The 26,084-nt window shown below is 39.6% G+C and overlaps 2 protein-coding genes and 1 non-coding gene across 4 annotated transcripts in view; 1 reads left to right on the top strand and 2 right to left on the bottom strand.

The window, feature by feature from the left end:
- Positions 1-1,203: 1,203 nt before the first annotated feature.
- On the bottom strand, positions 1,204-19,567 carry Mcm4 (minichromosome maintenance complex component 4). Of its 2 annotated transcripts, XM_076835722.1 has the most exons (17): positions 19,533-19,540; positions 19,324-19,406; positions 18,838-18,990; positions 18,308-18,471; positions 18,116-18,217; positions 17,663-17,758; positions 16,850-16,945; positions 15,714-15,852; positions 13,431-13,651; positions 11,133-11,253; positions 8,410-8,669; positions 7,365-7,730; positions 6,737-6,864; positions 5,843-6,050; positions 4,520-4,748; positions 3,429-3,562; positions 1,204-2,063 (listed from the first exon to the last, which is right to left on the bottom strand). In XM_076835722.1, exons 2-17 carry the CDS (start codon positions 19,391-19,393, stop codon positions 1,971-1,973), a joined length of 2,580 nt encoding a protein of 859 aa, XP_076691837.1. In that variant the 5' UTR covers positions 19,394-19,406; positions 19,533-19,540; the 3' UTR covers positions 1,204-1,970. The 2 variants fall into 2 exon arrangements, with proteins under 2 accessions (XP_076691837.1, XP_076691836.1); XM_076835721.1 differs by having other exon boundaries at positions 19,324-19,567.
- On the bottom strand, positions 3,903-4,036 carry LOC143382458 (small nucleolar RNA SNORA71). Its single transcript, XR_013089003.1, has one exon. It is a non-coding gene; the product is annotated as a small nucleolar RNA SNORA71 (small nucleolar RNA).
- Positions 19,568-20,253: 686 nt separating the features above from the next.
- Prkdc (protein kinase, DNA-activated, catalytic subunit) overlaps positions 20,254-26,084 on the top strand; it is a 162,682-nt gene continuing 156,851 nt past the window's right edge. Inside the window, exons 1-7 of the mRNA XM_076836401.1 lie at positions 20,254-20,407; positions 22,143-22,219; positions 22,313-22,405; positions 24,331-24,405; positions 25,144-25,252; positions 25,669-25,781; positions 25,867-25,966. Coding sequence (XP_076692516.1) covers positions 20,254-20,407; positions 22,143-22,219; positions 22,313-22,405; positions 24,331-24,405; positions 25,144-25,252; positions 25,669-25,781; positions 25,867-25,966 — 721 coding nt within the window. The remainder of the gene's footprint in view (positions 20,408-22,142; positions 22,220-22,312; positions 22,406-24,330; positions 24,406-25,143; positions 25,253-25,668; positions 25,782-25,866; positions 25,967-26,084) is intronic.

Below are 26,084 nucleotides of genomic sequence, written 5' to 3'. Positions count from 1 at the left end.
AGAACAGTGGACTGATTCCAACTCCTCCACCTACTGGAGCATTTTTAGAATACCTACCATGTGACAGCCACAGGTAACCTTCTCTGCAGTATCTTGGAAGCCTAAGCTGTGTGTCCAAGAAGCATGGGATAGAGTTAAAACATGAGCTAGATCCACCCATGGTATGTCAAGTTCAGTCCTAAAGTCAGAAGATTAAGCTGCATTCATCCCAGCTTCATCTGCTGCTTTGGGACTCCTTGCTCCTCTATGAAAGGTCTGATTCTGTAGAGAAGCGGTGTGACATATGGAAGCACCTCCTACATAGGTGCCCATAGAGGAAAACACACTAATCAATAGGTGGGCAGTCATCCATGCCCCTTGGTGACAACCCAACATAACAACTGGCTCCTTCAAAATGTCACTCCAAGCCAGGTGCAGTGGTGCAAGCCTATAATCCCAGCTGCTCAGGAGGCTGAGGCAGAGGATCTCATGAGTTCAAAGTCAAGCTCAGCAAAAGCAAGGCACGGATACCCTCTCTAAATAAAAATACAAAATAGGGCTGGGGATGTAGTTGAGTGGTAGACTGTCCCTGAGTTCAATCCCCAGTACCACCCTCTCCAAGTTATTAAAAAAAGGCCTCACATAGTTTCAGGGATCATTTATTATACTAGTAGTTTTTTTTGGGTGAGGTACTGGGGATTTAACTCAGAGGCACTTGGCCACATCCCAGTCCTATTTTGTATTTTATTTAGAGACAGGGTCTTACTGAGTTGCTTATCACCTTGCTTTTGCTGAGGCTGGCTTTGAACTCATGATCCTGCTACCTCAGCCTCCTGAGCCACTGGGTTTACAGGTGTGTGCCACCGCCTGGCAGTAGTAGTTTTTACATTGAGGTTTGAGGCTTAGGGTTGGGGTTGTGGCTCAGTGATAAGAGTGCTCACCTAGTGTGGGTGAGGCACTGGGTTAGATGCTCAGCATCACATAAAACAGTTACAGATTTGAGGCTATAATTTTGAGAATACTGACTGCTAGGGCTAATTAAAATTTGAATAAAATAAAATTCATTGTATCTTGTTTTATGATATATAAAGCACTTACCATTATGCATTCCCATGAATGTAGTGTTTAGCAGGCTTCTTTTTCTTAATGAAAAATAATGCAAGATTATTATTTATTAATATTTTAATATTTAACAATATTAATTATTCATCAATAATGCCAGTATTATTTCTTCTATCATTTATTTAGAAAAATACAAGGATAAAGCCAAAGTCAACCTGGAATCTGATCATTTGCAACCACACATTCCTGATAAAACAGTAGCCATGAAGAAAAGTCTCTAAAAAGTATCACACTTGAGTGCTATTAAAAAAGAAGGCTCTAGCCCTTCATCACTTCACACTGAATAATAAGCTCTGTCTTCGAGAATCTCTTATTACAAAATCCTTAAAGGTACTGTAGCCTAGGGGTAGAGCACTAGGACATGTGGCCCTAGGTTCAATCCCCAGCACAGGAAAAAAAATCCTCAGGCCCACAAATGTCCACCATTAGTTTTCACACAAAACCCACAATTCAAATTGCCACCTTCAAAGGATGACATGCTGTTCTCTATGTACAGACGAAAAGCCCCACTGCTAATGAAATGGCACATAATCTCTACGTTTATAAACTGCCATATTATTTTTACTTAAAATGTTAAAAGAATGTGGGGGTGAGGGTATAGATCAGTTGGCAGAGTGCTTGTCTTGCAAGTATAAGGCCCTGGGTTCAATCCCCAGCAGGAAAAAAAAAAAAAAAAGAAAAAAAAATTAAAAGAATGAAAATATACACTAACAAAATTGAACCCAGGTTAGAATATTTTATGTAGCCAAATAAGGCCTCTCAGAATCTATTTGTACTGATGGTAATAGGGACAGGTGACTGGTCTACAGGTTGCACATGCATACAAATAGGTTCAACTAGTAGCACGCAAGAGCACAGCTCAGGGAGCATTAGAGCAAGCGAACAGTTTTCCCAGTCACTGTCAAGAAGTCGTCATCAGCCAAGGCACGCAGCGCTTCTTCAAACATATCTTTGGTAATTGCCTTTGGGAAAGAGGAGAAAAATAAATAAATCACATCCCAAATCCCATCAACTTTCAGAGAAATGTTAATTTTTCTATTTATTTCTCTTTTTGGTGGTCGCACATATTTCTTATGTTCTGTATCAGGGACAGCAAACATTTCCTTAAAGGGCTAGGTTTGGGATCCCTTCTGTCTTTGTTGTCACTACCCAGTTCTGTCTTCCTGGTGTCAATACAGCCAGGGGCAATAAGCAAAGGCGTGTTTATAAAAATAAAGTAAAACAAAAACATCAAAAAGAAGACAGGGAGGGCTGGGGCAATAGCTCAGTGGTAAAGTGCTTGCCTTGCCTGTGTGAGGCACTGGGTTCGATCCTCAACACCACATACAAATAAATAAAAATATTGTGTGTTTATCTACAACATACACAAACAAATAAACAAAAATAGCCAGGGCTGCATTTGACCCAGGTAGTTTTTTCTTTCTTTCTTTTTTTTTTGGTAACAGGAATCAAACCCCAGGGTGCTTAACAACTGAGGCACTTCCCAAGCCCTTTTCATTTTTAAATTTTGAGACAGGTTTTAAGTTGCTTAGGGCCTTGATAAATTGCTTAAGCTGGCTTTGAACTTCCAATCCTTCTGCCTCAGTCTCTGCTAGGATTACAGGTGTGCGCTGCCCAGTCCATGTCGTTCTTTTTACTGAATAATTCAACCTTTCCCTCCTTTTATTGGTACTGGGAATTAAACCCTTGGGTACATTACCACTGACTTACATCCTCAACCTTTTTTTTTTGAGATAGGATCTTCTTAAGTTACTTAGTGCCTCACTAGGTTGCTGAAACTGACCTCAAACTCAATTCTTCTGCCCAACCTCCCTTGTTGCTGAACAACACCGCACCTGACTTACAATTCAACTTTAATTATTTGCAAAAGGCACCCAAATATTTCATCCTTAAAGCAAATTTATACACATAAAAATACTATGAAAGGGCATAACAAACTTTTTTGTTTTTTGGTACTGGGGATTGAACCCATGGGTGCTTAACCATTGAGCCATATCCCAAGACTGTTTATTTTTTATTATTTTTTATTTTGAGACAGGGTCTCACCAAGTTGGTCAGGACCTCACTAAGTTGCTGAGGTTGGCTTTGAACTCATGATTCTCTTGTCTCAGCCTCCTGAGCTGCTGGGATTACAGGTGTGTGCCACTATGCCCAGTAGGTATAACAGAATTTTAATTTTTATTATATCTTGATTATGGGTTTATGGATCATCTTAACTCTTCATTCTCATCTACATTTATTACTTAATAAATAAAGAAAGGGAGAAACTCTAAAAGCAATATTAAGAGGAAAACTCTACTAAACAAAAAATACATATTAAAACTTACTATGTCAGATTGTCCTCGAATATCTTCAAAAAGTTGCTGATATTTTAGAGCTGGGGTTTTGCCCTTTGATAAAATAAGTTTTTTCAATGCTTCAGCTAATTCTTCTTTCCGTTTACGAGAAGTGGCACTCATTCCTGATTTAAAAAAGAAAATAATATTTCTGCAATTAGAAATTAAAATGTTTCAAATTCCTATAAACATTCCTTTAGTAGTATCACCAAGAAAGTTAAGGAGAGTGTGGCCTAGAATTCAAAAACATAAATTTTGAATTCTGTTTCTTTTTTTTTTTTTTTAAGATGTGAAATGACCTCTATTGTGATTGCAAAATCAGCCTATGAACAAAGTCCCCCGGGGCAGAGCCCTGCTTTGACTCCCTTTCTGTAGTCCCCAGTGCCCACACCATGCTAGAAGGTGCACTGCAGGGGCCTCAGCACCAGGTATCAGGAGGTAAGAAAGAGAGTGAGAGACAATATATGTACAAAAGCTCCAGAGTTTGAAAGGGACAAAAGCAGACCCTCCAAACACGGGGAAACACTTTCAGCAATTCCTCTCCCTGTACTATCAATGACCAGGGCACGGGTAGCCCATGATCACTTTCGAATACAGGGGCTGTTCTTTTAAATTTTGTATATGCCAGTAGCTGCTACTTTATACTGAAAGACAGTCTATGTAATCTGTATAGTAAACACATAAATTGAGAGATGAACTACTTTTTTTTTAAACTGGGTCATGCTGCCAAGATTGGCTCCAACTCCTGGGCTTAAGTGATCATCCTGTCTCAGCCTCCTTGGTAGTTGGGACTACAGGTATGTGCAACTATGCCTGGCTCTGCTTCTTTAAAATGGGTTATCACAGGTAGAAACAGCAAAGGAGATAGACTCCCCTTAAAATTATAGACAAAATTTTTTTGTCTTAGTTTTATCAGAAGATGGGAGGTGGTGGTGGCAACTTTATCAGCCTCAAAGGGGCCCTAATCCCAAAATGGCTGAGAACACTTGCTTCAATCATTTAACAGCTGCTTACATCTAGAATGACAACCACTTATATTCAAATAATTTCCAAGTCTTTTTTGTTCAAAGCAAGTAACAAACCTGTAGTAAGAATAGATATGTCCACAATGCCAGTCCGGGGGTCAGTTGCAGATTGTTTCAGAGCTTCCCGGTGGAGACGTTTTGCCTCTTCTACATCAATTGCTTCAACTTTGCTTGAAAATCGTACTTTAGCATGGGCTTCTGCTAAGCGAATCAATGACTCCAGCTGTCGAGGGTATGCAGAAACCATGCCTCGGCTACTACCAATCTTCCTCATGTCTACATAAGCCTAGTGAAAGCAGAAAAAACAAAAGCAAAACCCCTTGCTCATAAGAAAATTTTGTGGCTCAATTTTGAAGTTAGGGGACCATTAAATAAACTGAAATCCTGCTTGGCTGTCTTGTAGAGGTAATAGGGGGAAATCACAAATCACAAATCAAATCTGGCCTTGGAGCTCATCAAGTGGTGGAGACTGACACATAGAACATGGGAGTTCCAGAGGAAGACCATAACAACACTGTGCAGTGATGGTCAGAAATATTCTGACTGGGGGCCAGGCAGGTACACGCCTGTAATCCCAGTGGCTCAGGAGGCTGAGGCAGGAGGAGTTCAAAACCAGCTTTAGCAACTTAGTGAGACCCTATCTCTAAATAAAACATAAAAAAAGGGCTGGTGGGATTTGCTTAGTGGTTAAGTGCTCTGGGGTTCAATCCCCAGTACCACAAAAAAACAAAAACAAAACAACAACAAAAAAACCCCCCAAATATTCAGACTGGGAAAGACTTCTTGAAGAAGGCAATATCTGATGTAGCTTTGAAGAACAGAGAATTGCATTATGTGGCAGAGGAGGGGACATGACTCATGGGGTGAGAAATAGGTATGATTAGGGCAGATGATGAATCTGACGAAAGCACCTGAATACTGATTTTGATGTATACCCAGCATGGATCTGTGTGATAAGACACAGAAAGGATCAGTGGGATAATATTACAAAGATTAAGTTGTATTAATTTCATATATGACATAACCTTATGAACAAACCTCAAGAATTTGATTCAGATGGAAAATTCCATGTTGTTTGTAACATTCACTTAGCATTTTTGGTAACTCAGTGAGGATGAAAGCCCATCAAGGTACCAAGAACCTTGATATTAGAATACCTGAATAACTTAGGATGTGTTAGTGTACTGTGTCCTTGTACAAGGATACTGAAAAGTGAGGGTAAAATACCTCTTTAGCACTCATTTTAATTCATTCAGAGAAGAGAATGAAGTTTAGAGAAACTAGATTACTTGTCCAAAGTTATTAAGTGGCATTGCCCGTATTTGAACATAGGTCTTCTGATCATAAATTCACCGGGCTTACAAATACTCTATCAGTTACCTCAATGAGAGCCTGGCTAGCCTCCTCACTCAGCCGGGGCATGATAGTGCTGTGAGCATATGCAATGTAGTCCTTTAGCACTGCCATGTCCAAGAATTCCTCCTCTGCCTGCTCCTCGCTCTGGTAGTATAGTGCAACCAGGTGGTGAGCCAGACGCCTGTCATATGCCTCATCCTGAGGGTCCAGCATGAGGAAGATCAGGTCAAACCTGAGGAACAGTAGGAAATAAACACTGTCTTTCTGTTTGGGAGAAAACATACCTACAAACAGAATTTAATGGTTGCTTGAGCCACTGCAGACTGTGTAGTGAACAAGCAGCCAGTGAGGGCCATCACAGGAAAAAACAGCTTTCCATCCCTGAAAGAGCCCATGGTCAAACCTATGCAGTTTCATCCTTAGGTCTGTCCAGGTAATGGCTAAGTCAATGAAGTAAGACTTCCCTTAGGAAAATGTTACTACAATTCTGAAGATCTAAAGATTTAAAGGAAAATACCTTTGATTGTTTTAAAGACACAGGCAAACAAAACAAAACACTATTTGGTTAGAAAAAGTAATTAAGATCTAAAATCCATATATGTCCACATTTGGAGAGTAAGACTGAGAAAAAGTATGGCTCACATGATAGCTTTAATAAATCTCACTCTTCAAAACCTTTTCTAAACTGGGTGAGGTGGTGCACACCTGTAATCCCAGTGGCTTTGGAGTCTGAGACAGGAGGATTGCCAGCCTCAGCAAAAAAGGAAGGTGCTAAAGCAACTCAGTGAGACCCTGTCTCTAAATAAAATACAAAATGGGGCCGGGATGTGGCTCAGTAGTCAAGTGCCCCTGAGTTCAATCCCCAGTACCCCCTTACTCCCTGCAAAAAAAAAAAAAAAAAAAAAAAAGTTTCAATACCTTGACAATAACGTATGGGGTAGCTGGATGTTCTCAATGGTTGTTTTTTTAGGATTCCACTGAGATTCAATGGGGTTTGCAGCTGCCAGGATAGAAGTGCGTGCATTGAGCTGACAGATGATCCCAGCCTATAAGAGAAAATTGTACAGTTAGAAGCCTCACCCTGATGCTGGCAGCAGGAAAGAGTGATCTCTGCTCAGAATCCTGTTAAACTTCATTCACTCTAAATTTCTGCTACCCAAGGGCCTTGTCACCCTTACTGACTTCCATAGTTACATGTGGAAATGTCCCATTCTTCATGTCTGATTTTAGATGAATGTGTGCCTCAGTCACATTTCTTTTCCTCAGGAAAACAAAAAAAAAAAAAACAATAAAAACCCCACACTTGCATGAACTTTTAAACACAAACGTTGGTGCTATGAATAACACATTAGTGGGTGGTACAGCAAAAATGATTAAAGAGGTTACTCTGTAGAAGACACTTATAGATTTAGCTGATATCTGGTATGAAAAATATCAGTTCCCTCAAGTTAGAACCAGGGAAGTGCTGCATAGCTCTGCAGATGCTTTGATTCAAGGGACCCATACATTTACATGTGTCCATGTACACAGTGAGACCATGGCTTACCTTGGCAATGGAGAGAGTCTGCTGCTCCATGACTTCATGCAGCACTGATCTTGTATTTTCACTCATCTTGTCAAACTCATCAATACAGCAGATGCCATTGTCACTCAAGACAAGGGCACCTGTCTGCAGGACCAGCTGCCTGGTCTCAGGGTCCTTCATCACATATGCAGTGAGGCCAACTGCACTGGAGCCCTTCCCAGATGTGTACTGGCCTCTGGGGACCAAGTTATACACATACTGTAGTAATTGGGACTTGCTGGTACCAGGGTCACCACACAGCAGGATATTGATCTCAGCACGAAATTTGCCCCTTCCTGTGTGACTGAAATCCTTCCTTGTTCCACCAAATAGCTGAAGCAAGATTCCCTAAAAAATCAAAAACAAAACAAAAAAACCCCCAAACAAATAACATAAATAAATGATGAATGTTCAATTACTGCAGAATAACAGATTTAGCTTAAATTTTAGAGGTATTTATCTATTCTTAATTGAAGGTGTTACCAAAAAAAGCACATGAAAGTGCTTTGATTACTTTAAATTATCACTAATACTACAAAACAATAACACATCAAGTGCACCAATTATGTACCCACTTTCTCAAAAATTTAAATCATGTCAGAACACTACTCACATAAATCTCTATTCTGACCCCATGTGGCCTGATATGTTTAGAAACATGAATGAGTGGAGTGCATGGATGAGTAAACAGACAATAATGCTATGATTCCCAACCAATGATCAAGACAACACACCAACACCCTGCTCTATCAAGCAGTAACTATTATCCTCAAGGGGATGGCAGTAACATGGAAGATGATTGTTTATACTACTGGATCTCAAAGAACTGTAGATTCCAATTCTGAGTTATAAATCCTTTGTTACCTTTTTAATATTTATTTATTTAATATTTATTTATTTATTTTTTAGGTGTAGATGGACACAACATAATGCTTTTATTTTTATGTAGTGCTGAGGATTGAACCCAGGTCCCGCCCATGTTAGGCTCTACTGCTCTACCGCTGAGCCACAATCCCAGCCCTGTTACCTTTTTTATATCTTCATGTTCATAAATGCTGGGAGCCAAGGCTGAAGCAAGTCTCTCATAAATGTCTGGTTTCCTAGAAAGTTCCTTAAGCAATTCCACACGTTTCTCTGAAAAAAGTTTCTGTTCTGCTTCTTCATCAAGACCATGCAAACGCTTTGCATCCGTCTTCCGATAATGGATGACATCAATGTGGGTTTTGTAGACAGACTTCACATTACTCACTCTTGGATTAACTCGAATAGGCACTGCTCGATAGATGCCTGAAAATTACAATCAGGAGACACACTTTTACCCTCAGGCTTGTTCTTCTGAAGGGCTAAGTAGGTAGCAATGGACAAGGTGAGATGCTCCATGCTGAGCTCCTAAGACATAAACTCAGTGGGCCTCCTTCTGAGGACTTGGGCCTATACTATTAAGCTCCTGTCCTTTTTTGATCAAGTCGGGTAACAACAACAGGAAAAGGCCACGCTGGGAAGAACATAGGTTTCTGAGGATGGTGGACCTAAAATCATATTCACCTGTTTTCCCAATAGCTATGACCTTGGGTATCTATCTAGATGTAACTGCATGGCATAAAATCATTCTGGGGATGAAATGACATTACACTGCTTCCAGCACAAGGCCTGGCTCATGATTATGTTCAATATACAGTACTTGTATTTCCACAGGCTCAGTGCACACGACCTGCTAACAATTTTGACAGGAACATATGCTGAAATCCCATACCAAAAACTTGGAAAGAAAGAAAATTCTAAAAGCTCAAACTAGAAAGTAAGTTTCATGAACAAGACAGACTACTGGGTCAAAGGTGAAAGAAAAAAACCTATTTTTGGTTAGTAATCAAAGGTGTTTCTGGGTATTTTCTTGAGAATACAATTCAAGGGCTGGGAATGTAGATCGCGACTAAAGCATTTGCCTCGTATGTGCAAGGTTCAAACTGTAGCACTGCAAAAAACAAAAATCCCCAAAAATAAAGAATATAATTGAGAAATTACAAAACAATAACACATCAAGTGCACCAATTATGTACCCACTTTCTCAAAAAAGGAATGTTTCCCAAAGCGATATGTCTGATGCTTACCTTCTTTGGATTTCAAACTAGAAGCCTTAAGCTCCAAGTTGATTCCATTTCTGGCTACTTTTTGAGGATAAAGTCTGATATTTGTCTTTCTTATAACAACTGTCCTTTATTTGCTTAATAGGCCAATGCAATTCTCATTTAAATATAAAAAGTAGTTTAAACATAATATTCTTAAAATACACACTAGATGGTTGTTCACACCAAGATGGGTGAGGGTTATTATGTTGATGACATTTGAATTGGCTTGGTTATCTTCCTATAGGCATTTGTTGTGATTACCCTAGTTCTTTCACATGTATCATCACACTGATCCACAGATTGGATTAAACACTTTATCAAAGGTTTCAGAGAAGTTGGATGGCAGAACTAAGATTGCATCTCTTTCTGTAATGACTACACATGCTTTTTAATTTTCACCTATTACATGTATTTTTATAACCTAAGGTTGTTAGTGATCACTGCTTAGCTTTTAAGCCAAGGAAGAAACAGGATGAGAAATCTTGACTTATTCAGAGAACAGAGAAACTGTGGGCCCCAGGCCCAGAGCCAGTGTCCCTGGACTCATTCCCCACATGAAAAACAATGTGCTAGACAATCATGAGAGACCAAGTACCCACATGCCTCCAAAATGTATGAAATACTGCTGCTCATTTGATACTAAGGAAAGTGTGCTCTTGGTAGGAGGAGACAGGATCTGGAGCCTGGAACCATAATTTACAGCGGCACCGAGTTGTATCTACCTACTCGCCTCTGTGTCAGTCTCTCAGTATGGAAATAAAAAGCACTCTGGCCAGGCACAGTGGTGCATGCCTGTAATTCTAATGTGGCTTGAGAGGCTGTCTGGAGGATCATGAGTTCAAAGTCAGCCTCAGTAACTTAGTGAGGCCCTAAGCAACTTAATGAGACCTTGTCTCTAAATAAAAATACAAAAAGAGGGCTGGGCATGTTCCTCAGTGGTTAAGCACCCCTAAGTTCAATCCCTAGTACCAAAAAAAAGGGAGCACGGATCTGTCCTGTAAAAGGTATTAAAAAACTGTACATTTGGGAAATAAGTAGGAAATTACTTATAGCTTGAATTAGTGCGATTTCCCTGAGTTGCTGGTGCTGTTCAAATCCTATCAATATCCTACTTAGCAGCAGGTGTTCTCTTGTGACGCCAACACTAGCAATTTTTTTTTGGGGGGGGTACAGTGGATTGAACTCAGGGGGACCACTGAACCACATCCCCAGTCCTTTCTGTATTTTATTTAGAGACAGGGTCTCACTGAGCTGCTTAGCACCTTGCTTTTGCTGAGGCTGGCTTTGAAGTCATGATCCTCCTGCCTTAGCCTCCGGAGCCACAGGAGGTATAGGTATGTGCCACTGTGCCGGACCAATACTAGCAATTTGAGACACACATACAGTATTGGGAGACTGACACAACAAGGTGCAAGTGACCACAAGGACCATATGTCCCAAAATTTGAGTATGGGAAGAACTACAGGATTTCAGTGCTGGACTATGGTACTAAGTTAAACAGATGGTGAGTTGAGTAAAGCGGTGGATACCCCCACACCCTTGAAGATCTGCATTACCTACCACTGAAAGTGGCATGAAAAGTAGGACAGACATTCTGTCATACTGGTAGAAACCTACATCTTACCTGTGACGTTCACTCTGTCCCCAGGCTGAACCTTGTCCACGAGATCATTGTGAGCAAAAAGGACGACAGTATGAGGTGTCTGCCCAGCAGGCATGTCTTCAGGGGACTCTTGAAGTTTGATCTGAAGGGTAAGTAGTGATCAGAATAAGCTTGGGAAACAAAAAAGCACCGTGGAGACAAAAACCCAGCTGTGTCTTTGTATTGCTTAGACAAATTTGATACCTGGCATCTTCTTTTTATTTGGACTAGGTTAGAGCATTTGCCTACCACGTGTGAGGTATTGGGTTCGATACTCAGCACCACACAAAAATAAATAAAATAAAGGTACTGTATTCATCTACAACAACAAAAAAATCTGTTTACTTTCCACTGTAAGTGCATTCTGTATCTCCTTGCATAAATGTTCTCTATTTCTAATTATCCCTTCTAGTAGGGGCTAAGGGTGCAATTGAGCAGTATAGCACACACACAAAAAGTTAGTGACGTATTTCTTGGGTGCAGAAGTACATGCTTTTAAGGCTCACCATTTAGGCACTTCTGCACATCCCCAGGTACTTGCCCATGTCCCTGTCTATGTCCAATTATAAAATAGGCACCTACTGAGTACTTGCCCCATTCTGGATCCTATTGTAGGTACTGGGGACTCACAGTAAGTTCCTTCTTCATGAAGTGAAGGGGACAGACAATACACAGACAAGCGAGCATGTGACAGATCTTACAGTACCAACTGCAATGAGCAGAAATGAAACAGGGCAAGGCTATAGGTTAGGTGGTGGGAATGGTGATGCTGAGGAAAGGCCTCTGTAAAACCAGGACCTGAGTGCTATCTAAGGATGTTGGGGGTTTTATTCTAAGTTACTGGGAATCTTTGAAGGATTCTAAGAATACCATCCTACAAGTACATGGTAGCAGGGACTCTCCCTTGTACCTCTAGCTCTCAGTCCTGTTCAACACTCTGAATTAAACTATTTGAACAAAGAAAACTTCACAAGTCCTTTTTTTTAAAAAATTGTTGATAGATGTTTATTTTATGTATTCATATGTGATGCTGAGAATTGAACCCAGTGCCTCATACATGCCAGGCAAGTGCGTTACCACTAAGCCCCAGCCCTAAAGTCCTTGTTTTTGCACAACTTCCATACCATAGTAAATGACTGCTTTTCCTCCATTTCTTTCTTTCTTTCTTTTTAAATATTTTATTTTTTTAGTTTTCGGCGGACACAACATCTTTGTATGTGGTGCTGAGGATCGAACCCGGGCCACACGCATGCCAGGCGAGCACGCTACTGCTTGAGCCACATCCCCAGCCCCCCTCCATTTATTTCTATATGAAATTTTAGAACTCCTTTTCATTGAATACTGGACATTGAACCCAGGGCACTCTACCACTGAGCTATATTCCCAGCTCTTTTTATTTACAAACAGTGCCCATTGCAGTGCCAATTGGACTGGGTTAGAGCGTTTGCCTAGCTAAATTCAGCTAAATTGCTGAAGCTGACTTTGCTTGTAATCTTTCTACCTCAGTCTATAGAGTCCCTGGGATTATAGATGTGTCACATCATTCCTGGTTTTTTCCTTTACCTTCATACCCATGTTTTTTTGTGGCACCATTCACAATAGCCAAGCCATGAAATAGCCTAGATGTCTATCAATGGATAAATGGACAAAGAATACACACACACACACACACACACACACACACACACACACACACACACAATGGAACATCATCCAGTCACAAAGAATGAAACTACCCTTTCAAGCAAAATAATCCAGACTCATAAAGACACATATCATGTTTTCTTTCATATGTGTAATCTTGTCATCGTTTTTTATTTTTTTCACTTCACTTTTTAGGTACTCTTTCCTGGTGAACTTACCAAATGCTTTGCCATCTCCCCCCATTATTTTATCAACTTTATGTAAGCCTAGAGAAATTCTGAGGCCTAGTTACGAAAGTCCCCCTGCAACTAGCTTAGTTATCCTCTCCATGCAAGGAAAGGGTTAGGCAGAGAGAACCCGAAGCCTGTACTGAGTACATCTCCATTTCAGAATATTCATGATGACAGAGGGCTCAAATTTCCTAAACAATAAAATCTGTGAGTAAAACTTTAGAAAATTTCTCCATACATTAGTTACCAATGTAAAATCTCAAATGTTTTATAAATTTGTATCTAAACTAAAACATCATATAACCTTAAGTGGTTCCATGAAAGTATCTCATGATAAACTTGAAGCAGAACAGAGGTGGAAATGTGTGTATGGGAACCCCATCCTTGGGGTAGAATGGCCACCTACCATCTGCTTGTCGGAGAAAAGGGAGCGGTTGTGGATGAGAGCCATGCTGTGTGTAGTGTGGCAGTGCCCGCAAGCAGAGGGCTCAGCAATACGGCCACGGTCCATTTCCACCCGGGTCGTGTGGGCACATACTTGGCACTGGAAGAAGGCCTCCTGCATCTCAGGGATCAGCTGGGATGTCCTGATGACCATTCCACTGATGGTGATGAGCTGATCAATGTCTGTAAGTGGAGAGAGCTGGTTTGTCAATTAGCCACTGCCCATGGCCCAGCCAGGCCTGGACCTGCTACCAAGCAGCAGAATCTTACTGATGTGCAAAGGTGCTGGGGACAGATGGGGTCACAACAGGCTAGGTACCTTTAAGACTGGCCTAGGATGCCCTCCCTGTGTCTAGTTTACTTTCCTCTCAACCTTAGTCCACTCTATCTCCTTCTTCCTCTGTCTAGTAAACACTCCACCCCCTCCATTATCCTTGATGTATTAGAAACGTGATGCTTTTGCGTATTTTGTCCCATGGTCTCTGATCTCACTCAAGATGCCTCCTGACGTCCTGCGGTCTCATATGAAAAGTGTGTGCTCTATAGTCAGATGACTTGGACTGAGTATGTACAACTTTGGGAGACACCTGTTACCAACTATCATTGTCAGCACAAGAGAGCCTCTTTTACAGTTTCATTTTTCACCCTTGCTCAAGCTTCCTGTTTGAATCTTTCCAACAGACCAATTTAATCCCTCCGTTGGTCATTCAACCCCATTCCCACTGGTGGTTCACATGAGTTTCACTCCTCTGGGTAGTAAACAAAATGTGGCTGTGGTCAGTCATTGCTGGTCTTGAAGACTGTCCCATCCTGACAGCACTTACTGGGGATTCAAAAAGTCTAGTATTTGTTTGATCCAGTCTTTCCTGCACCAATGGACAAATCATCCTTATTTCCTCACTGCTCATCTTTCTTTGCCTTTGAAAATTGATAAGCATGGGTCATAATACCTGACTTCCCACCAGACTGTCCCCTCATAAAAATGTCAGGAGACAATTTTGTAAGAGACAAAAACAAGAAAACAAAACACAACTCTTTAGTAAAGCTACAAGAGACTTCAAGTTCATCGCTATATCATGTTCTCTTACTGAATTTTTTCATGTCCTCAGCACAGGATAACTTTTTTTTTTTTTTAGTTGTAGATGGACACAGTATCTTTATTTTATTTATTTTTATGTGGTGCTGAGGATTGATCCCAGTGCCTCAACCATGTGAGGCAAGTGTTCTATTACTGAGCCACAGCCCCACATGATACTCTGATGCCCCTTAATTGAGCTACTTTCAAAACCTACTAACTGAACTGCAATACACCTTGCCCAACAGAACCACTCAATGTACACTTCAAGAATGGCAAATTTTTTTGTCAAAAAGCATCAATGTTTCCCTATTTATGCTGGAATAAAATCTAAATTCTTTTTTAAGTTGATGTAGAAAGCTTTCTAGTATCTAGGCTTCACAATCACACGCAACCATTGCCTCCTAAATCCCCTGCTTTGGCAACCCATAATCATTTAGTATCCACACAAAGCTCTGTCTGCTTCTTTGTTTCTTCTGACCATTGTCTAGAAGAAATTTCTTCATGTTTGCTTTCCAAACCTAACTATCCAATTTATCATTTACCATTAACATATCCCCCAGAAAACTGGGCATTCTGCTCCTCCTCCTTGAAATTAGTAATTTCCTACACTACTCTTCTGTTATTCTGCCCCATCTTTTATTTACTGGCCAAAATAGATTTCTTTCTTAAGCTTAAGGGTGGGGACCATGTTCTGTATTTATTTTCTACAGTGGCTAAGAAAAGATCTACCTAATGACTGTAGATTTATTATATTTGAACAGGTTTGCTTTAAAGTAGAGAATTGCTAGTAGCCACATCTTTTATAATAAATATTACAGTTAAGTTAGAAAAAGACATAATTGGGGTTCATATTAAGTATGTGAATCTGCATTATTTGGTCAATTTATAATTCATTACAACCACTTTTTTTTTTTTTGGAGGGGGGGTGTTTACTGGGGATTGAATTCAGGGGCACTCACCCACTGAGCCACACCCACAGCCCTAGTTTGTATTTTATTTAGAGACATGATCTGAGTCACTTAGCACCTGCCTTTTGCTAAGGCTGGCTTTGATCCTCCTGTCTCAGTCTTCTGAGATTATAGGCGTATACTACTACACCCGGCTATCACCACCATACTTTACCTTTGTTAAAGTAAGTCTTTGTTTTCCTGCTATTAAATACATTACCTTCTGGATTTAGGTTTCTCATGTTCTTTGTCTTCAATGCATTAAATGGTCTGACTTGAATCTGATGTTCTAAGATGGAGTCAGGGTAACGATCAAAGAAGATCTCATTGACAGCCATGTCAAAAGTAGGGATAACTTCCTGTAAAAACCAATACAAAGATTCCAAACTATGTTTCCATTCCTATTTAGAGTTAAATCTAAAGTACAAAATACTTCATGGCAGGAAAGTATAAAAGCAGAAAAACATGACATAACTCCATTACCCTACAGATTTATACACATGATACTTTCAAACCTTAGGTATACTGAACTATCTTACCTCTGGCATATTCTCATTTGGGTTAAATGAAATTGCCTTCTCAACTTGCTGGCATGCGTTATGCTTTTGATTTGTAAGGAAAAGATTTTTGAGCCATATTTTCATGTCTTATGTTTCTTCCATAATGTAATGATACCACAATAGATTAAATTGTACTTATTTTACTCGATTTTTTTTTTGTGTGTGTGTGGTGCTGGGGATTGAACCTATGGTCTTGTGCATGTGAGGCAAGCACTCGACCAACTGAGCTATATCCCTAGCTGTATTTTACTCCAATATAACACGATTCTCCAACTATAGATGAAGAATCAACTTTTGGGAGGCCAAGGAACTTGACCAAGGTTATGCAGCCAGTAAGCAGCAAAGCCATGATTCAAAATCCAAGTCTACTTACCTACAAAGCCTACACCTGTCAGTACAGCTGATGTTTCATTACAGGCTAGAAGCAACACACTGTGGCTAATATAGTCCATTAAAAATGTCAGAAAGTATATAACACATTTTAAAAACATTTCAATTTAAGATAATTTGTTTCATGAAGCCCAAGAAACTATTATTAATAAGATTCATGATTATTTTGTAAGAAAAAAGACCAATTCAACCCTGACATTCAACTATGAGAACTATGACAGCAATACACATGCCAACTGGAAAAACATTAAAACGTAAAAACAATGACCTTGAAGAAGAATGTGTTTTTTTAAAAAAAGCATATATGTTTTGGAGGGATCTTTTTGTTATGATGGAAATCTTGCTATCCAAAAACATCCCTCTAGATATTTACAGTATTTCATCAAGGTCAAAGCCAAATTCTTACCTGTGGGTAGGAGACGAGCTGTCTGTACAAATTCTTGTCAAATGATTTTATGTGTTCAGAGTTTACATTTAAAAATGGCTCTCCAATAACATTAATCTGTAAGATAAAACAAATAAATTATACTTTGCTAAATTTATTATCATATAATGTATAACTTCTAAGTTGCTTAGGGCCTTGGTAAATTGCTGAGGCTGCCCTTGAACTTCTGATCCTCTTGCTTCAGTCTCCCAAATTGTTGGGATTACAGGTGTGCGCCACCACACGCAGCTATAATGCACACTTTAAAAAAAAAATTTTTTTAAATATTTATTTTTTTAATTGCAGTTGGACACAATAAGTTTTTTTTTTTTTTAAATTAATTTTTATGTGGTGCTGAGGATTGAACCCAGGGCCTCACGCATGCCAGGCCAGCACACTACCACTTGAGCCACATCCCCAGCCCCAACCCTTTTTAAAAAAAATAGTTATTCATTTACTTAACTTTAGGTAGACACAATATGTTTTATTTTTATGTGGTGTTGAGGATTGAACCCAGCGCCCCACGCATGCCAGGTGAGCACCCTACTGCGTGAGCCACATCCCCAGTCTTATGCACAACTTTTTATTTTATTTATTTATTTATTTTTTTAAAAGAGAGTGAGAGAGAGAATTTTTTAATATTTATTTTTTAGTTTTCAGCAGACACAACATCTTTGTTTGTATGTGGTGCTGAGGACTGAACCCGGACCGCAGGCATGCCAGGCAAGCACGCTACCGCTTGAGCCACATCCCCAGCCCTAATGCACAACTTTTTAACAAAGAAAATTTGATTACCTCTCCAAGTCGTTGCATATACAGAGGCTCAGTAATATCTATGCCAACATTTTCTTCTTCTTTAGCCATAGGGTCAATAAACCGCTGAAGAAATCTCTTGATGTAAAGAGGAAAAATATTTAAGCTTAATGCTATAGGAAATAAGCAACTATTCAGAATACAAAAAGTGATGTGTATTTCAGTATGAGAAGATAAACAAGTATTTTTTGAAATGCCATCAACCTATAATCTGCCCCTATGCTTTATGGTTAGTTCCATAGCCCTTAAGTATGTATTTTATTTATCTTTACACTTTTTTGTAGTTGTACATGGAAAGAATGACTTTTTTTTTTTTTTTAATGCAGTGCTAAGGATTGAACCCAGTGCCTAACACGTGCTAGGCAAGTGCTCTGCCACTGAGCTACACAGCCCTAGCACCTTACTTAAGTATGTATTTTAACACATACAACTCACCTGAAAATTTTCCTTGCATGTTGCCACATTTACATCTGTTCCCCAGATGACAAGTTTTTGGCCCAGGGACTGCTCACTTGCCACTACATCCTCTGCTGCTGCCTACAAAGAAAAGTATTACAGAGCCATACCAATGGAATTATCCATTTATGTTCCCAAGACGGTGCTATCAGGAGACTGCTGTATACTTACCCCATCAGACTGCAGATCCACCTGAAGACCTTTCCGTGCAGAGCCCAGGTCAGGTCTCTGCCTCACAGGTGTACCCCTAACCCCACTCCTTGGGGTTCCTTCCACCCGAGAGCTAGGAGTGCCATATGTCAGTGGTGAGCTAACATCAAAGTCCAGAGGAATAGCTACGACGATAAACGCAGAAGTTTACAACAGAATTCTAGTAGTACAACAAACCTGAAACTAGGAGCATGTCTGCTCTGCCTTCAAAACACAACACGAACTGAGTATCTATTGATACGTCTGGTGGTTGAAGTTCTGAGGACCACTAAAGGTTCTAACTTAAAAAGGCAAAAGAATAGCTGCTTTCTTTGCTCACTAAGCCCTAACATGTACCAGCTCTTCTTTGTTCTCCAGCTCTTTTAATGAAGAACAAATTAGCTTATGCACAGAGGGAATGCTTAGGCATTGTAAGAACTACTGCCACCAAATAACCAACCTGACCCTTTGTACTATCAATCCCAGTATAACCTAGATCTTCAGAAACTCACTTGAAGAATGCATCTGAGGAGGACTGGAAAACAATGCATCCTGCGCTGCAGGGCTCTGCAGGTCTGCTCCGGGCGAGGTGGGCATGGGCTGCAGCTCACCGGTGGAGGTGGAATCCTCGCCTCTACGTCTCTGAGAGGGAGATGACCTGGCCTCTTCATGTAAAACAACAAAGACGGCTCTCAACTTTTATGTTTGGTCTTCCAGAATTTGCCTCTTGATAGGATTAGATTCATTACTTTAATACAAGTGACGGCAAGTGGGAACGGACATGTTTAACCAATAGAAACGAAGAACCCAACCCGCTAATATCGAGTCGAGCGCCCCCCACCGTCGGCATCTTCGCATCGACGCGGCTGGGCCCGCGGCGCAGGGCTCTCCCGCCAAAGGGAAGTGGCAGGGCGGAAGGCGTGGGGGCCGACGGGAATCCGTAGGGGACAAGTGCCCGAAGTGTGTGTGTGTGTGGGGGGGGGGAACGCGAAACTTACCCGTATGCGCGGGGGTGGCCCGTCCGCGCCGGCTGCTGCGGCGGCTCGGGGTAGATGCTGGAGACGACATGGTGCCAGGATACCTGTACGACAAGGACAGGCTCGCGTCGCAGACGCCCCCACCGTGATCTGAGCGGAGTCCTCCTTGTAGTCCCGCGATTACCAGGGAAGGGCTGCCGCCGGCAGACACCTAAAAGGTAAAGTTCTACCTGGAGAGTTGCTCTTCTAGACAGCACGAGCAGGGCCAAGGGTTCCCGCCGGCAGCACGGTCGACGCCGCCCTCGGCGGCTTCACCAATCACAGAAGCGCTCCCAAATGGTTCCGCCTCTGGAAGGCGCCACTGCGCAACTATAGGGGGGGACTGAACGGCCTTTATGGGCACCCCAGCCGAAAGCTGACTTAGGACCCGCTTGGCCCTACCCGCAGTGCAGATGGTTTGACCTGCTGCCGGACCGCATTTTCGCGGGAAATCTGGGACGTCCTACAAAACCAAGTTTCGGAGGGGTGTTCTTCCCTATAGTGTTAAGAGTTTTTTAATCCCATAGTTTTTTTTAAATTTCTAGAGACATTCCAAATGCATTTCTTATCTTGTTTTTTTTTTTTTTTTTTAAATCGAGGAACAAACTTCATCTTTGACTAAGGACCTTAGATTGTGTTTTCACTCTGGTCAAACCGTTGAGTTCCTGTTTTTCCGCAAATTTGGATGTATACCTGCTGAGTGTCTTATATGTTATGCCTTCATAATCTGCCGGCGTGCTAATTTAGGTCTAAACAAGAAGTTTCCACCCAGAGGACCCCCCCCGAGAGAGTCGCGTGGAAGGACCCCGCCTCTGTTGCCCCGCCCCTAGTCTGGAGTCCTGCTCCTGCGCCGCCGCGGGGCAGCCGGGGCCCGGACAAAGTGCGCGCCTGCGCAGAGTTAGCGTCCTCGTCATGGCGGATTCCGGAGCACTTTTGCAGGGATATCTGCTTCGGCTGCAGGAGTCCTTATCCACTGCGGACCGCTACAATGCTGCATCGGCCAGTTATCAGCTGATCCGCGGCCTGGGGCAAGAGTGCGTCCTGAGTACCAGCCCTTCCGTTGTGGGTGCGTACAGTTCCGGGCACGTACTCCTGGCTTTCCGAGTAGTGCTGGAGCTAGACTGTCCAGCTTCTCTCCCCAATGGGTTTAGTTAACACTGTTGCGAAGTCTCCCTAACTTCTGTGAGTGTGTATGAAAAGCGGTTTGCCCTATATCTTTTCCCCCTAGCATCAGAAGAAAAGTATTTTAAAACCTAAGTTGGTGAAAATGACTCTAAATTTGTCAATCATTGCTACAGCTAGTGGGTGGAGAGGACAAGAGAAAATATTTCCCTTCGCTTCGTCTCACCTAAACCCACCAGTACCTTTCCAAACTCTCATATTTACTGTCCTGCTTTTACGAAGACTTGCAGAAATATAATTTAAAAGTCATTTAAAAAAAATTGTCAATGCTTGGACGAGAATGATATCTTTCCTTTGCAGTAAAGAAGTGCTTCTTTTCAGCATTTTTCAATTTAAATATGCCGCTGCATGAAAACTTATGTATTCCTGTTTTCTTTTTTTCCCCATTTTAAATTGGTGCGTTATAATTGTAGATTATGGTGAAATTTCTAGTTACCTATTTGTACATGCACTCAGTATAACAATGTAATTTGGCCAAAATTGTATTCCTATTTAAAAAAACACAAGTATGTAGACCTCATCTGCATGGTGTGCCCTAATAAGAGCTAGATGAGGTTTTTCTAAGAGGTCAGTACTGAGTACAGGGTAGAAATCTAAACCACTCTTTGAGCAGGATACTATGTTGTGTCTGTGCATTGTTAATAAGCTATATTAGTAGTGGGGAAATATCAAAAAACTAATGACTTTATGTAATTGCTTTTTATAGTCAGGTTTTCAAAGTTAGAATTCATGTTTGTTTAGTAACTCATGTCTAAAGTGATTTCTAGTTTACTGTAAGTATGCAGTATATGTCCTTTCACTTGAGAAATTTTAGAGGAGTATAGCAAATACCACATTCTTTGTGACTTAAAGTGACATTCATTTGTTAATTTTACATAGTGAGAAGCCTGATATAGTCTCATTAAGTTAGAAAGAGCCAAGTATCAAGGCTAACTTCCTTTCTGAAGGCTTTCGGTGAGAATCCTTTTTCTTATTCAGGTTGTAGAATGAGGTCCCTGTTTCTTTGCTGATGTTCTTTGCTTCTAGAAGGGGCCCAGTGTCCTTGGATTGTAGCCCCTTTGTCCATCTTCAAAACCAGCAACAGTTTGTCAGCTACTTCTCGGGAGAGGTTTGATATCTCTTGTGTTTTCCTGTCTTTTCATCTTCGTGCTCTACTCTTCCTCCCACTGCTTTTTGTTTTTCCTCTTATCTATCTATTCATCTTCTTTTTTTTTTTTTTTTTTTTTTTGTGATGCCACTTTCTCATCTCTCCCCTACTTTTAAGGGCCCATGTGACTATGTTGGTCTTAGTGGATAATCTGGGGCAGTGTCCCTATTTTAAAGTCAGCTGAACAGCAGCCTTCATTTTATCTGCAATCTGATTTCCTTTACGGTGTAAAGTTAATATTCAGAGATGTGACACCACAGATTAGGGTATGGGCATCTTGGAGGAGTGTTTGTTCCCCTACTGCATCCCTATGGAACATCATTCAGAATTTTCTCTTTTCTTTGTTCTAATATAGCAGCCTTAGGTTAGTGTTTTCTTATTTAAAAGTCCTCCTTGGAAACCTTGCAGCCTTTTTAGGCTGATTTATGAAATGCTTGGCAACTCTTAACTTATTGTTTGTTTGTTTATCCAGCATTACAGACTTCGTTAGTTTTTTCCAGAGATTTTGGTTTGCTTGTATTTGTTCGGAAATCACTTAACATTGATGAAGTAAGTGAAAAATTTTAATTTTGTCTTTTCTGTTTTTGTTGAAGTGACTCTTATTCTTAACCGTATTTATAATATTTATTTCTTTTATTATAGTTTCGTGATTGTAGAGAAGAAGCCCTAAAATTTTTATATGTTTTCTTAGAAAAAATTGGTCAGAAGATTATGCCTTATGCTCTTGATATTAAGGTAAGGAGGAAAAAACATATCTTAGTACATGTCAATATCTATTTTAACTTATGATGTAAGGAATCTAGGTTTTTATTTTGTTTATGCCTTTCTTATTGGGGAGTATACTTAATTTTGCTTGATTAATCAAGTTGAAATGAAGTGGGCTTTTCATTGTTTTAGAATTAATAAGCTAAGACCCTTGTCAGAAATACTACTTGGATAATTTTTTTTTTTTTGGTCCTAATCTTGATCATTCTTTGCACTTGGGATAATTTGGATTTTTAAAACTGGGAAAATTTCAGAACACTTTAACGGATAATTCCAAAAAGAGTTCTCTTGCTAGGTAGAATCCATACTTCCTGTAGTTCATGTGTTTTCTTTTTTATTTTAATTTTTTTTTTTTTAGTTTATTTAATTTGTTTACGTGATGCTGAGAATCAAACCCAGTGCCTCACACATGCTAGGCAAACACTTCCAAAATGGAAACAATAGAGCCCCAGCCCAGTTCATGTGTTTTCTACAAGAGTTTCATCTGAAAAGTTTGGCTCTTTCATGCCTCTCATTCTCAAACATGCCTTTGCCAGGTTTCCTTATAATTTATTATGGAACTAGCAATCATAAATTAGGTCACTCTTTCTCATCCTTTCTTATACTTTCAACAATTATCTCATTTCAAGGTAAATTATTTTTGTTGGCCCTTTGGAGTTTGCTTTTAGATTTAGTGTGTGAAGAATTGAAGAAACATAGACAGTAGGTGAATTGGACATCACTTTCCTGTGCTCATGTGTGAACACATAACTAGTGTAACGTCACATCATGTACAACCATAAAACAGGAGGTTAGACCCCATGTATGTATAATATGTCAAGATACACTCTACTGTCATATATATCCAAAAAGAAAAAATAAAAATTAAAAACAAAAACAATACAAAAAGGAATTGAAGAATTAGAAGGTATGGTTGACTCTATGTATGTGTGGGTTCCACAGCCATAGATTCACTACCTGCTGATTTAAAAAAAAAAAAAAAAGACAAATCTGAATTGAATACGAACAGACTTTCTTGTGGTTATTCCCTGATTAGTACAATATAACAATTATTGACAGCATTTACATTGTGTTAGTAATATAGTAATGACTCAAAGTATGTGGGAGGATATGCCGGGATTATATGAAAAAATATGCCATTTTATGAAAGGGACTTGATTAACACCCACAGATACTGAATGGCAACTATCTTTTGAGAATTAAAATTGGCTAAAACATAAAATATTCATTTTACCAATTATTGGTCTTTTAAAAGTAGATTTTGTTTGTGTGCTTTTTAAATTCCCTTTGGATTTCTAGTCTGTCTTCGTTGGATTTTTTATTTTTTAAATGTATATGTGTGCTGGGGTTGAACCCAGGGTCTCATACATGTTAAGCATATGCTCTGCGGCTGATCTACACCTCCCAGCTTGAGGTATTAATCTCTCTAGTTTAACCAACGAGACTTAAAGTTAAGAAACTTTCCCATCTTTTGCAGCCAGCTCACCTAATGCCAGAGCACCTGTTGTTTTCATCATACTGCTTTTTCCTCTAGAGTCCCAGCCATTTTTTTTAACTTTTTCTTAGTCACCTTTTTATACTCTCTTTCTTGACATTGGATAACAAGTCTTATGGGACTTATGTGAGAAGGAATGACCTGATATTGTAAAGTCCTACTGAGGTATCTATTGACTTTGTGCTTTTAAATTGTTATTGATATCACCACAGCATATTGCATCAAGTGTTTTCAGTCATTTTTAATCAAAACATTATGTACTTTGATGTTATACTTTCAAAAGTTAAATACTAAGTTTTATTATGTCATACATTTTGTTATCTTATATCACTCCTCAGGGATATCGTTTTAGCACTCATTAAAATCTTATTGATTTGGTATGTTTCCTTTTAAAATCTAGAGTATTTGTACCAGTGTTTATACAAAGGATAGAGCTGCTAAATGTAAAATTCCAGCCCTAGATCTTCTCATAAAGGTAATTTTTTTGGTGTTTAAGTACATTTTTTTTTGTTGTTGTTAAACATAATAACTTATAAGACATAAAATTGGGAGTTTTGAGCTTTGTTTTGGGTGAGAGTTTTGGGGAAGATAGGGTTGAATCCCATCATTGAGTGGATAAGATGCACACTTCACAGCCATCACCTGATAATACCTTGGTATTTTGTTCTCAGACTCTCCTAGGTAGTAAAAGAAGAATTTTGGGTTGTGAGAGTAGTGAAAAATTAAAATAACAAAGAAATTGTTTGTTTTTTCATTTATTACCTTTGGTGAAACCTAATACTATTGAGAATTGTCAAGATCCCCTTATCTCTCAGTGAGGATGGGAAGGTCGTGTTTTAGTGGTCCTTTGGCCTCACTTTCACATGCACTTCTGTCTGTTTTTGTACCCCTGTTTTAGAATTTCACTGGGCCTGTTTGGTCTGTGGAATTAAGTGCATCTGAGGGAGTGATTCTAGTAATGTTATTGGTTTCTTTGGAAAGTATTAGGTATTATAAGTATTAGTATTATAATTAGGTCTAGACCATCCTTCTGCTTTGCTACACCCACCTCAAGCCCACCTTCCCCAGTCATCTGGATAGAGATGAGTCCTGAGAGGCCTAGCATAAAGTCCCTAGAGACACAGGATTCTGAGGCCTTGCTATGTGCAGACATACTGAGGTAGAGGAAGTCTTTTCTGTATCTTCTTCTTTAAAAAATGCTGTGTTTTTTTAGTTACTTCAGACTTTGAGAAGCTCTAGACTCATGGATGAATTTAAAATTGGAGAGTTATTTAATAAATTCTATGGAGAACTTGCATCGAAAGCAAAAATACCAGACACAGGTGAGATGCATTTAATGTTATTTTCAAATATTCTAACAAACTAAAATTAACTAACCATTCGTGTAACACTTAGTATTAGTCTGCCAACGTATTATATTTTACAGATGAATCCTTTTTGCTGAAAACAAACCAGAATGGAAACAATATGTGAAGATTTCCCTTCATAAAAACGTTAATCTTTATAAAATAATTTCTTTAAACAAAAAACTCAGTATATATCAAATATAGTTTTGTTTATAATAATAGATTTGCATAAATCTTGGGAAAAATTCTAATATGCAAAGTTGGTTTATTTTGTGATTTTTTTTTTTTTTATAAAATTACTTTGAACTCAATAGCTCTTATTTCCTTATTCATGTATTTTTGTTATTTAAATGTACCTTTAGGCATTCATTTATCTAAAATTTATTTTTCAGTTCTAGAGAAAGTGTATGAGCTCCTTGGAGTATTAGGAGAAGTTCATCCTAGTGAGATGATAAATCATTCAGATAATCTGTTTCGGGCTTTTCTGGGTGAGCTTAAGACCCAGGTATGATACTCTTTATGATATTCTGCTTTCATAGATTTGGTTGGGTTTTTTTCCTCAGTTATATCTTTCTAACTCTTTGTTTTAGATGACATCAGCAGTAAGAGAGCCCAAACTACCTGTCTTGGCTGGCTGTCTGAAAGGACTGTCCTCGCTTCTGTGTAACTTTACTAAGTCTATGGAAGAAGGTATTTCAGGACTTTGCTTGATTTTCTTTCTGTATTCAAAAACTATAAGTCTAACAAAGACCACTAGTGTTGATTTTTTAAACTTTTTAACCAATTGTGAAATTGCTTGCAGTTGTGA

The sequence above is a fragment of the Callospermophilus lateralis genome, chromosome 16, assembly GCF_048772815.1.
Source record: "Callospermophilus lateralis isolate mCalLat2 chromosome 16, mCalLat2.hap1, whole genome shotgun sequence".
In the NCBI taxonomy this organism is placed as follows: Eukaryota; Metazoa; Chordata; class Mammalia; order Rodentia; family Sciuridae; genus Callospermophilus; species Callospermophilus lateralis.
Note: the sequence above shows the minus strand (reverse complement) of the source record. Positions and strands in the feature narration are given on the sequence as shown.

Excerpts from the sequence above, each read along its gene's own strand:
- Mcm4 (XM_076835721.1), bottom strand. The coding sequence starts at position 19,393 with ATGTCGTCTCCAGCATCTACCCCGAGCCGCCGCAGCAGCCGGCGCGGA. Across the intron at positions 8,670-11,132 it reads GGACAGAGTGAACGTCACAG|GCATCTATCGAGCAGTGCCT; the intron begins GTAAGATGTAGG and ends TGTAATTTTCAG. Across the intron at positions 6,051-6,736 it reads CCCCATACGTTATTGTCAAG|GTTTGACCTGATCTTCCTCA; the intron begins GTATTGAAACTT and ends ACTGTTCCTCAG.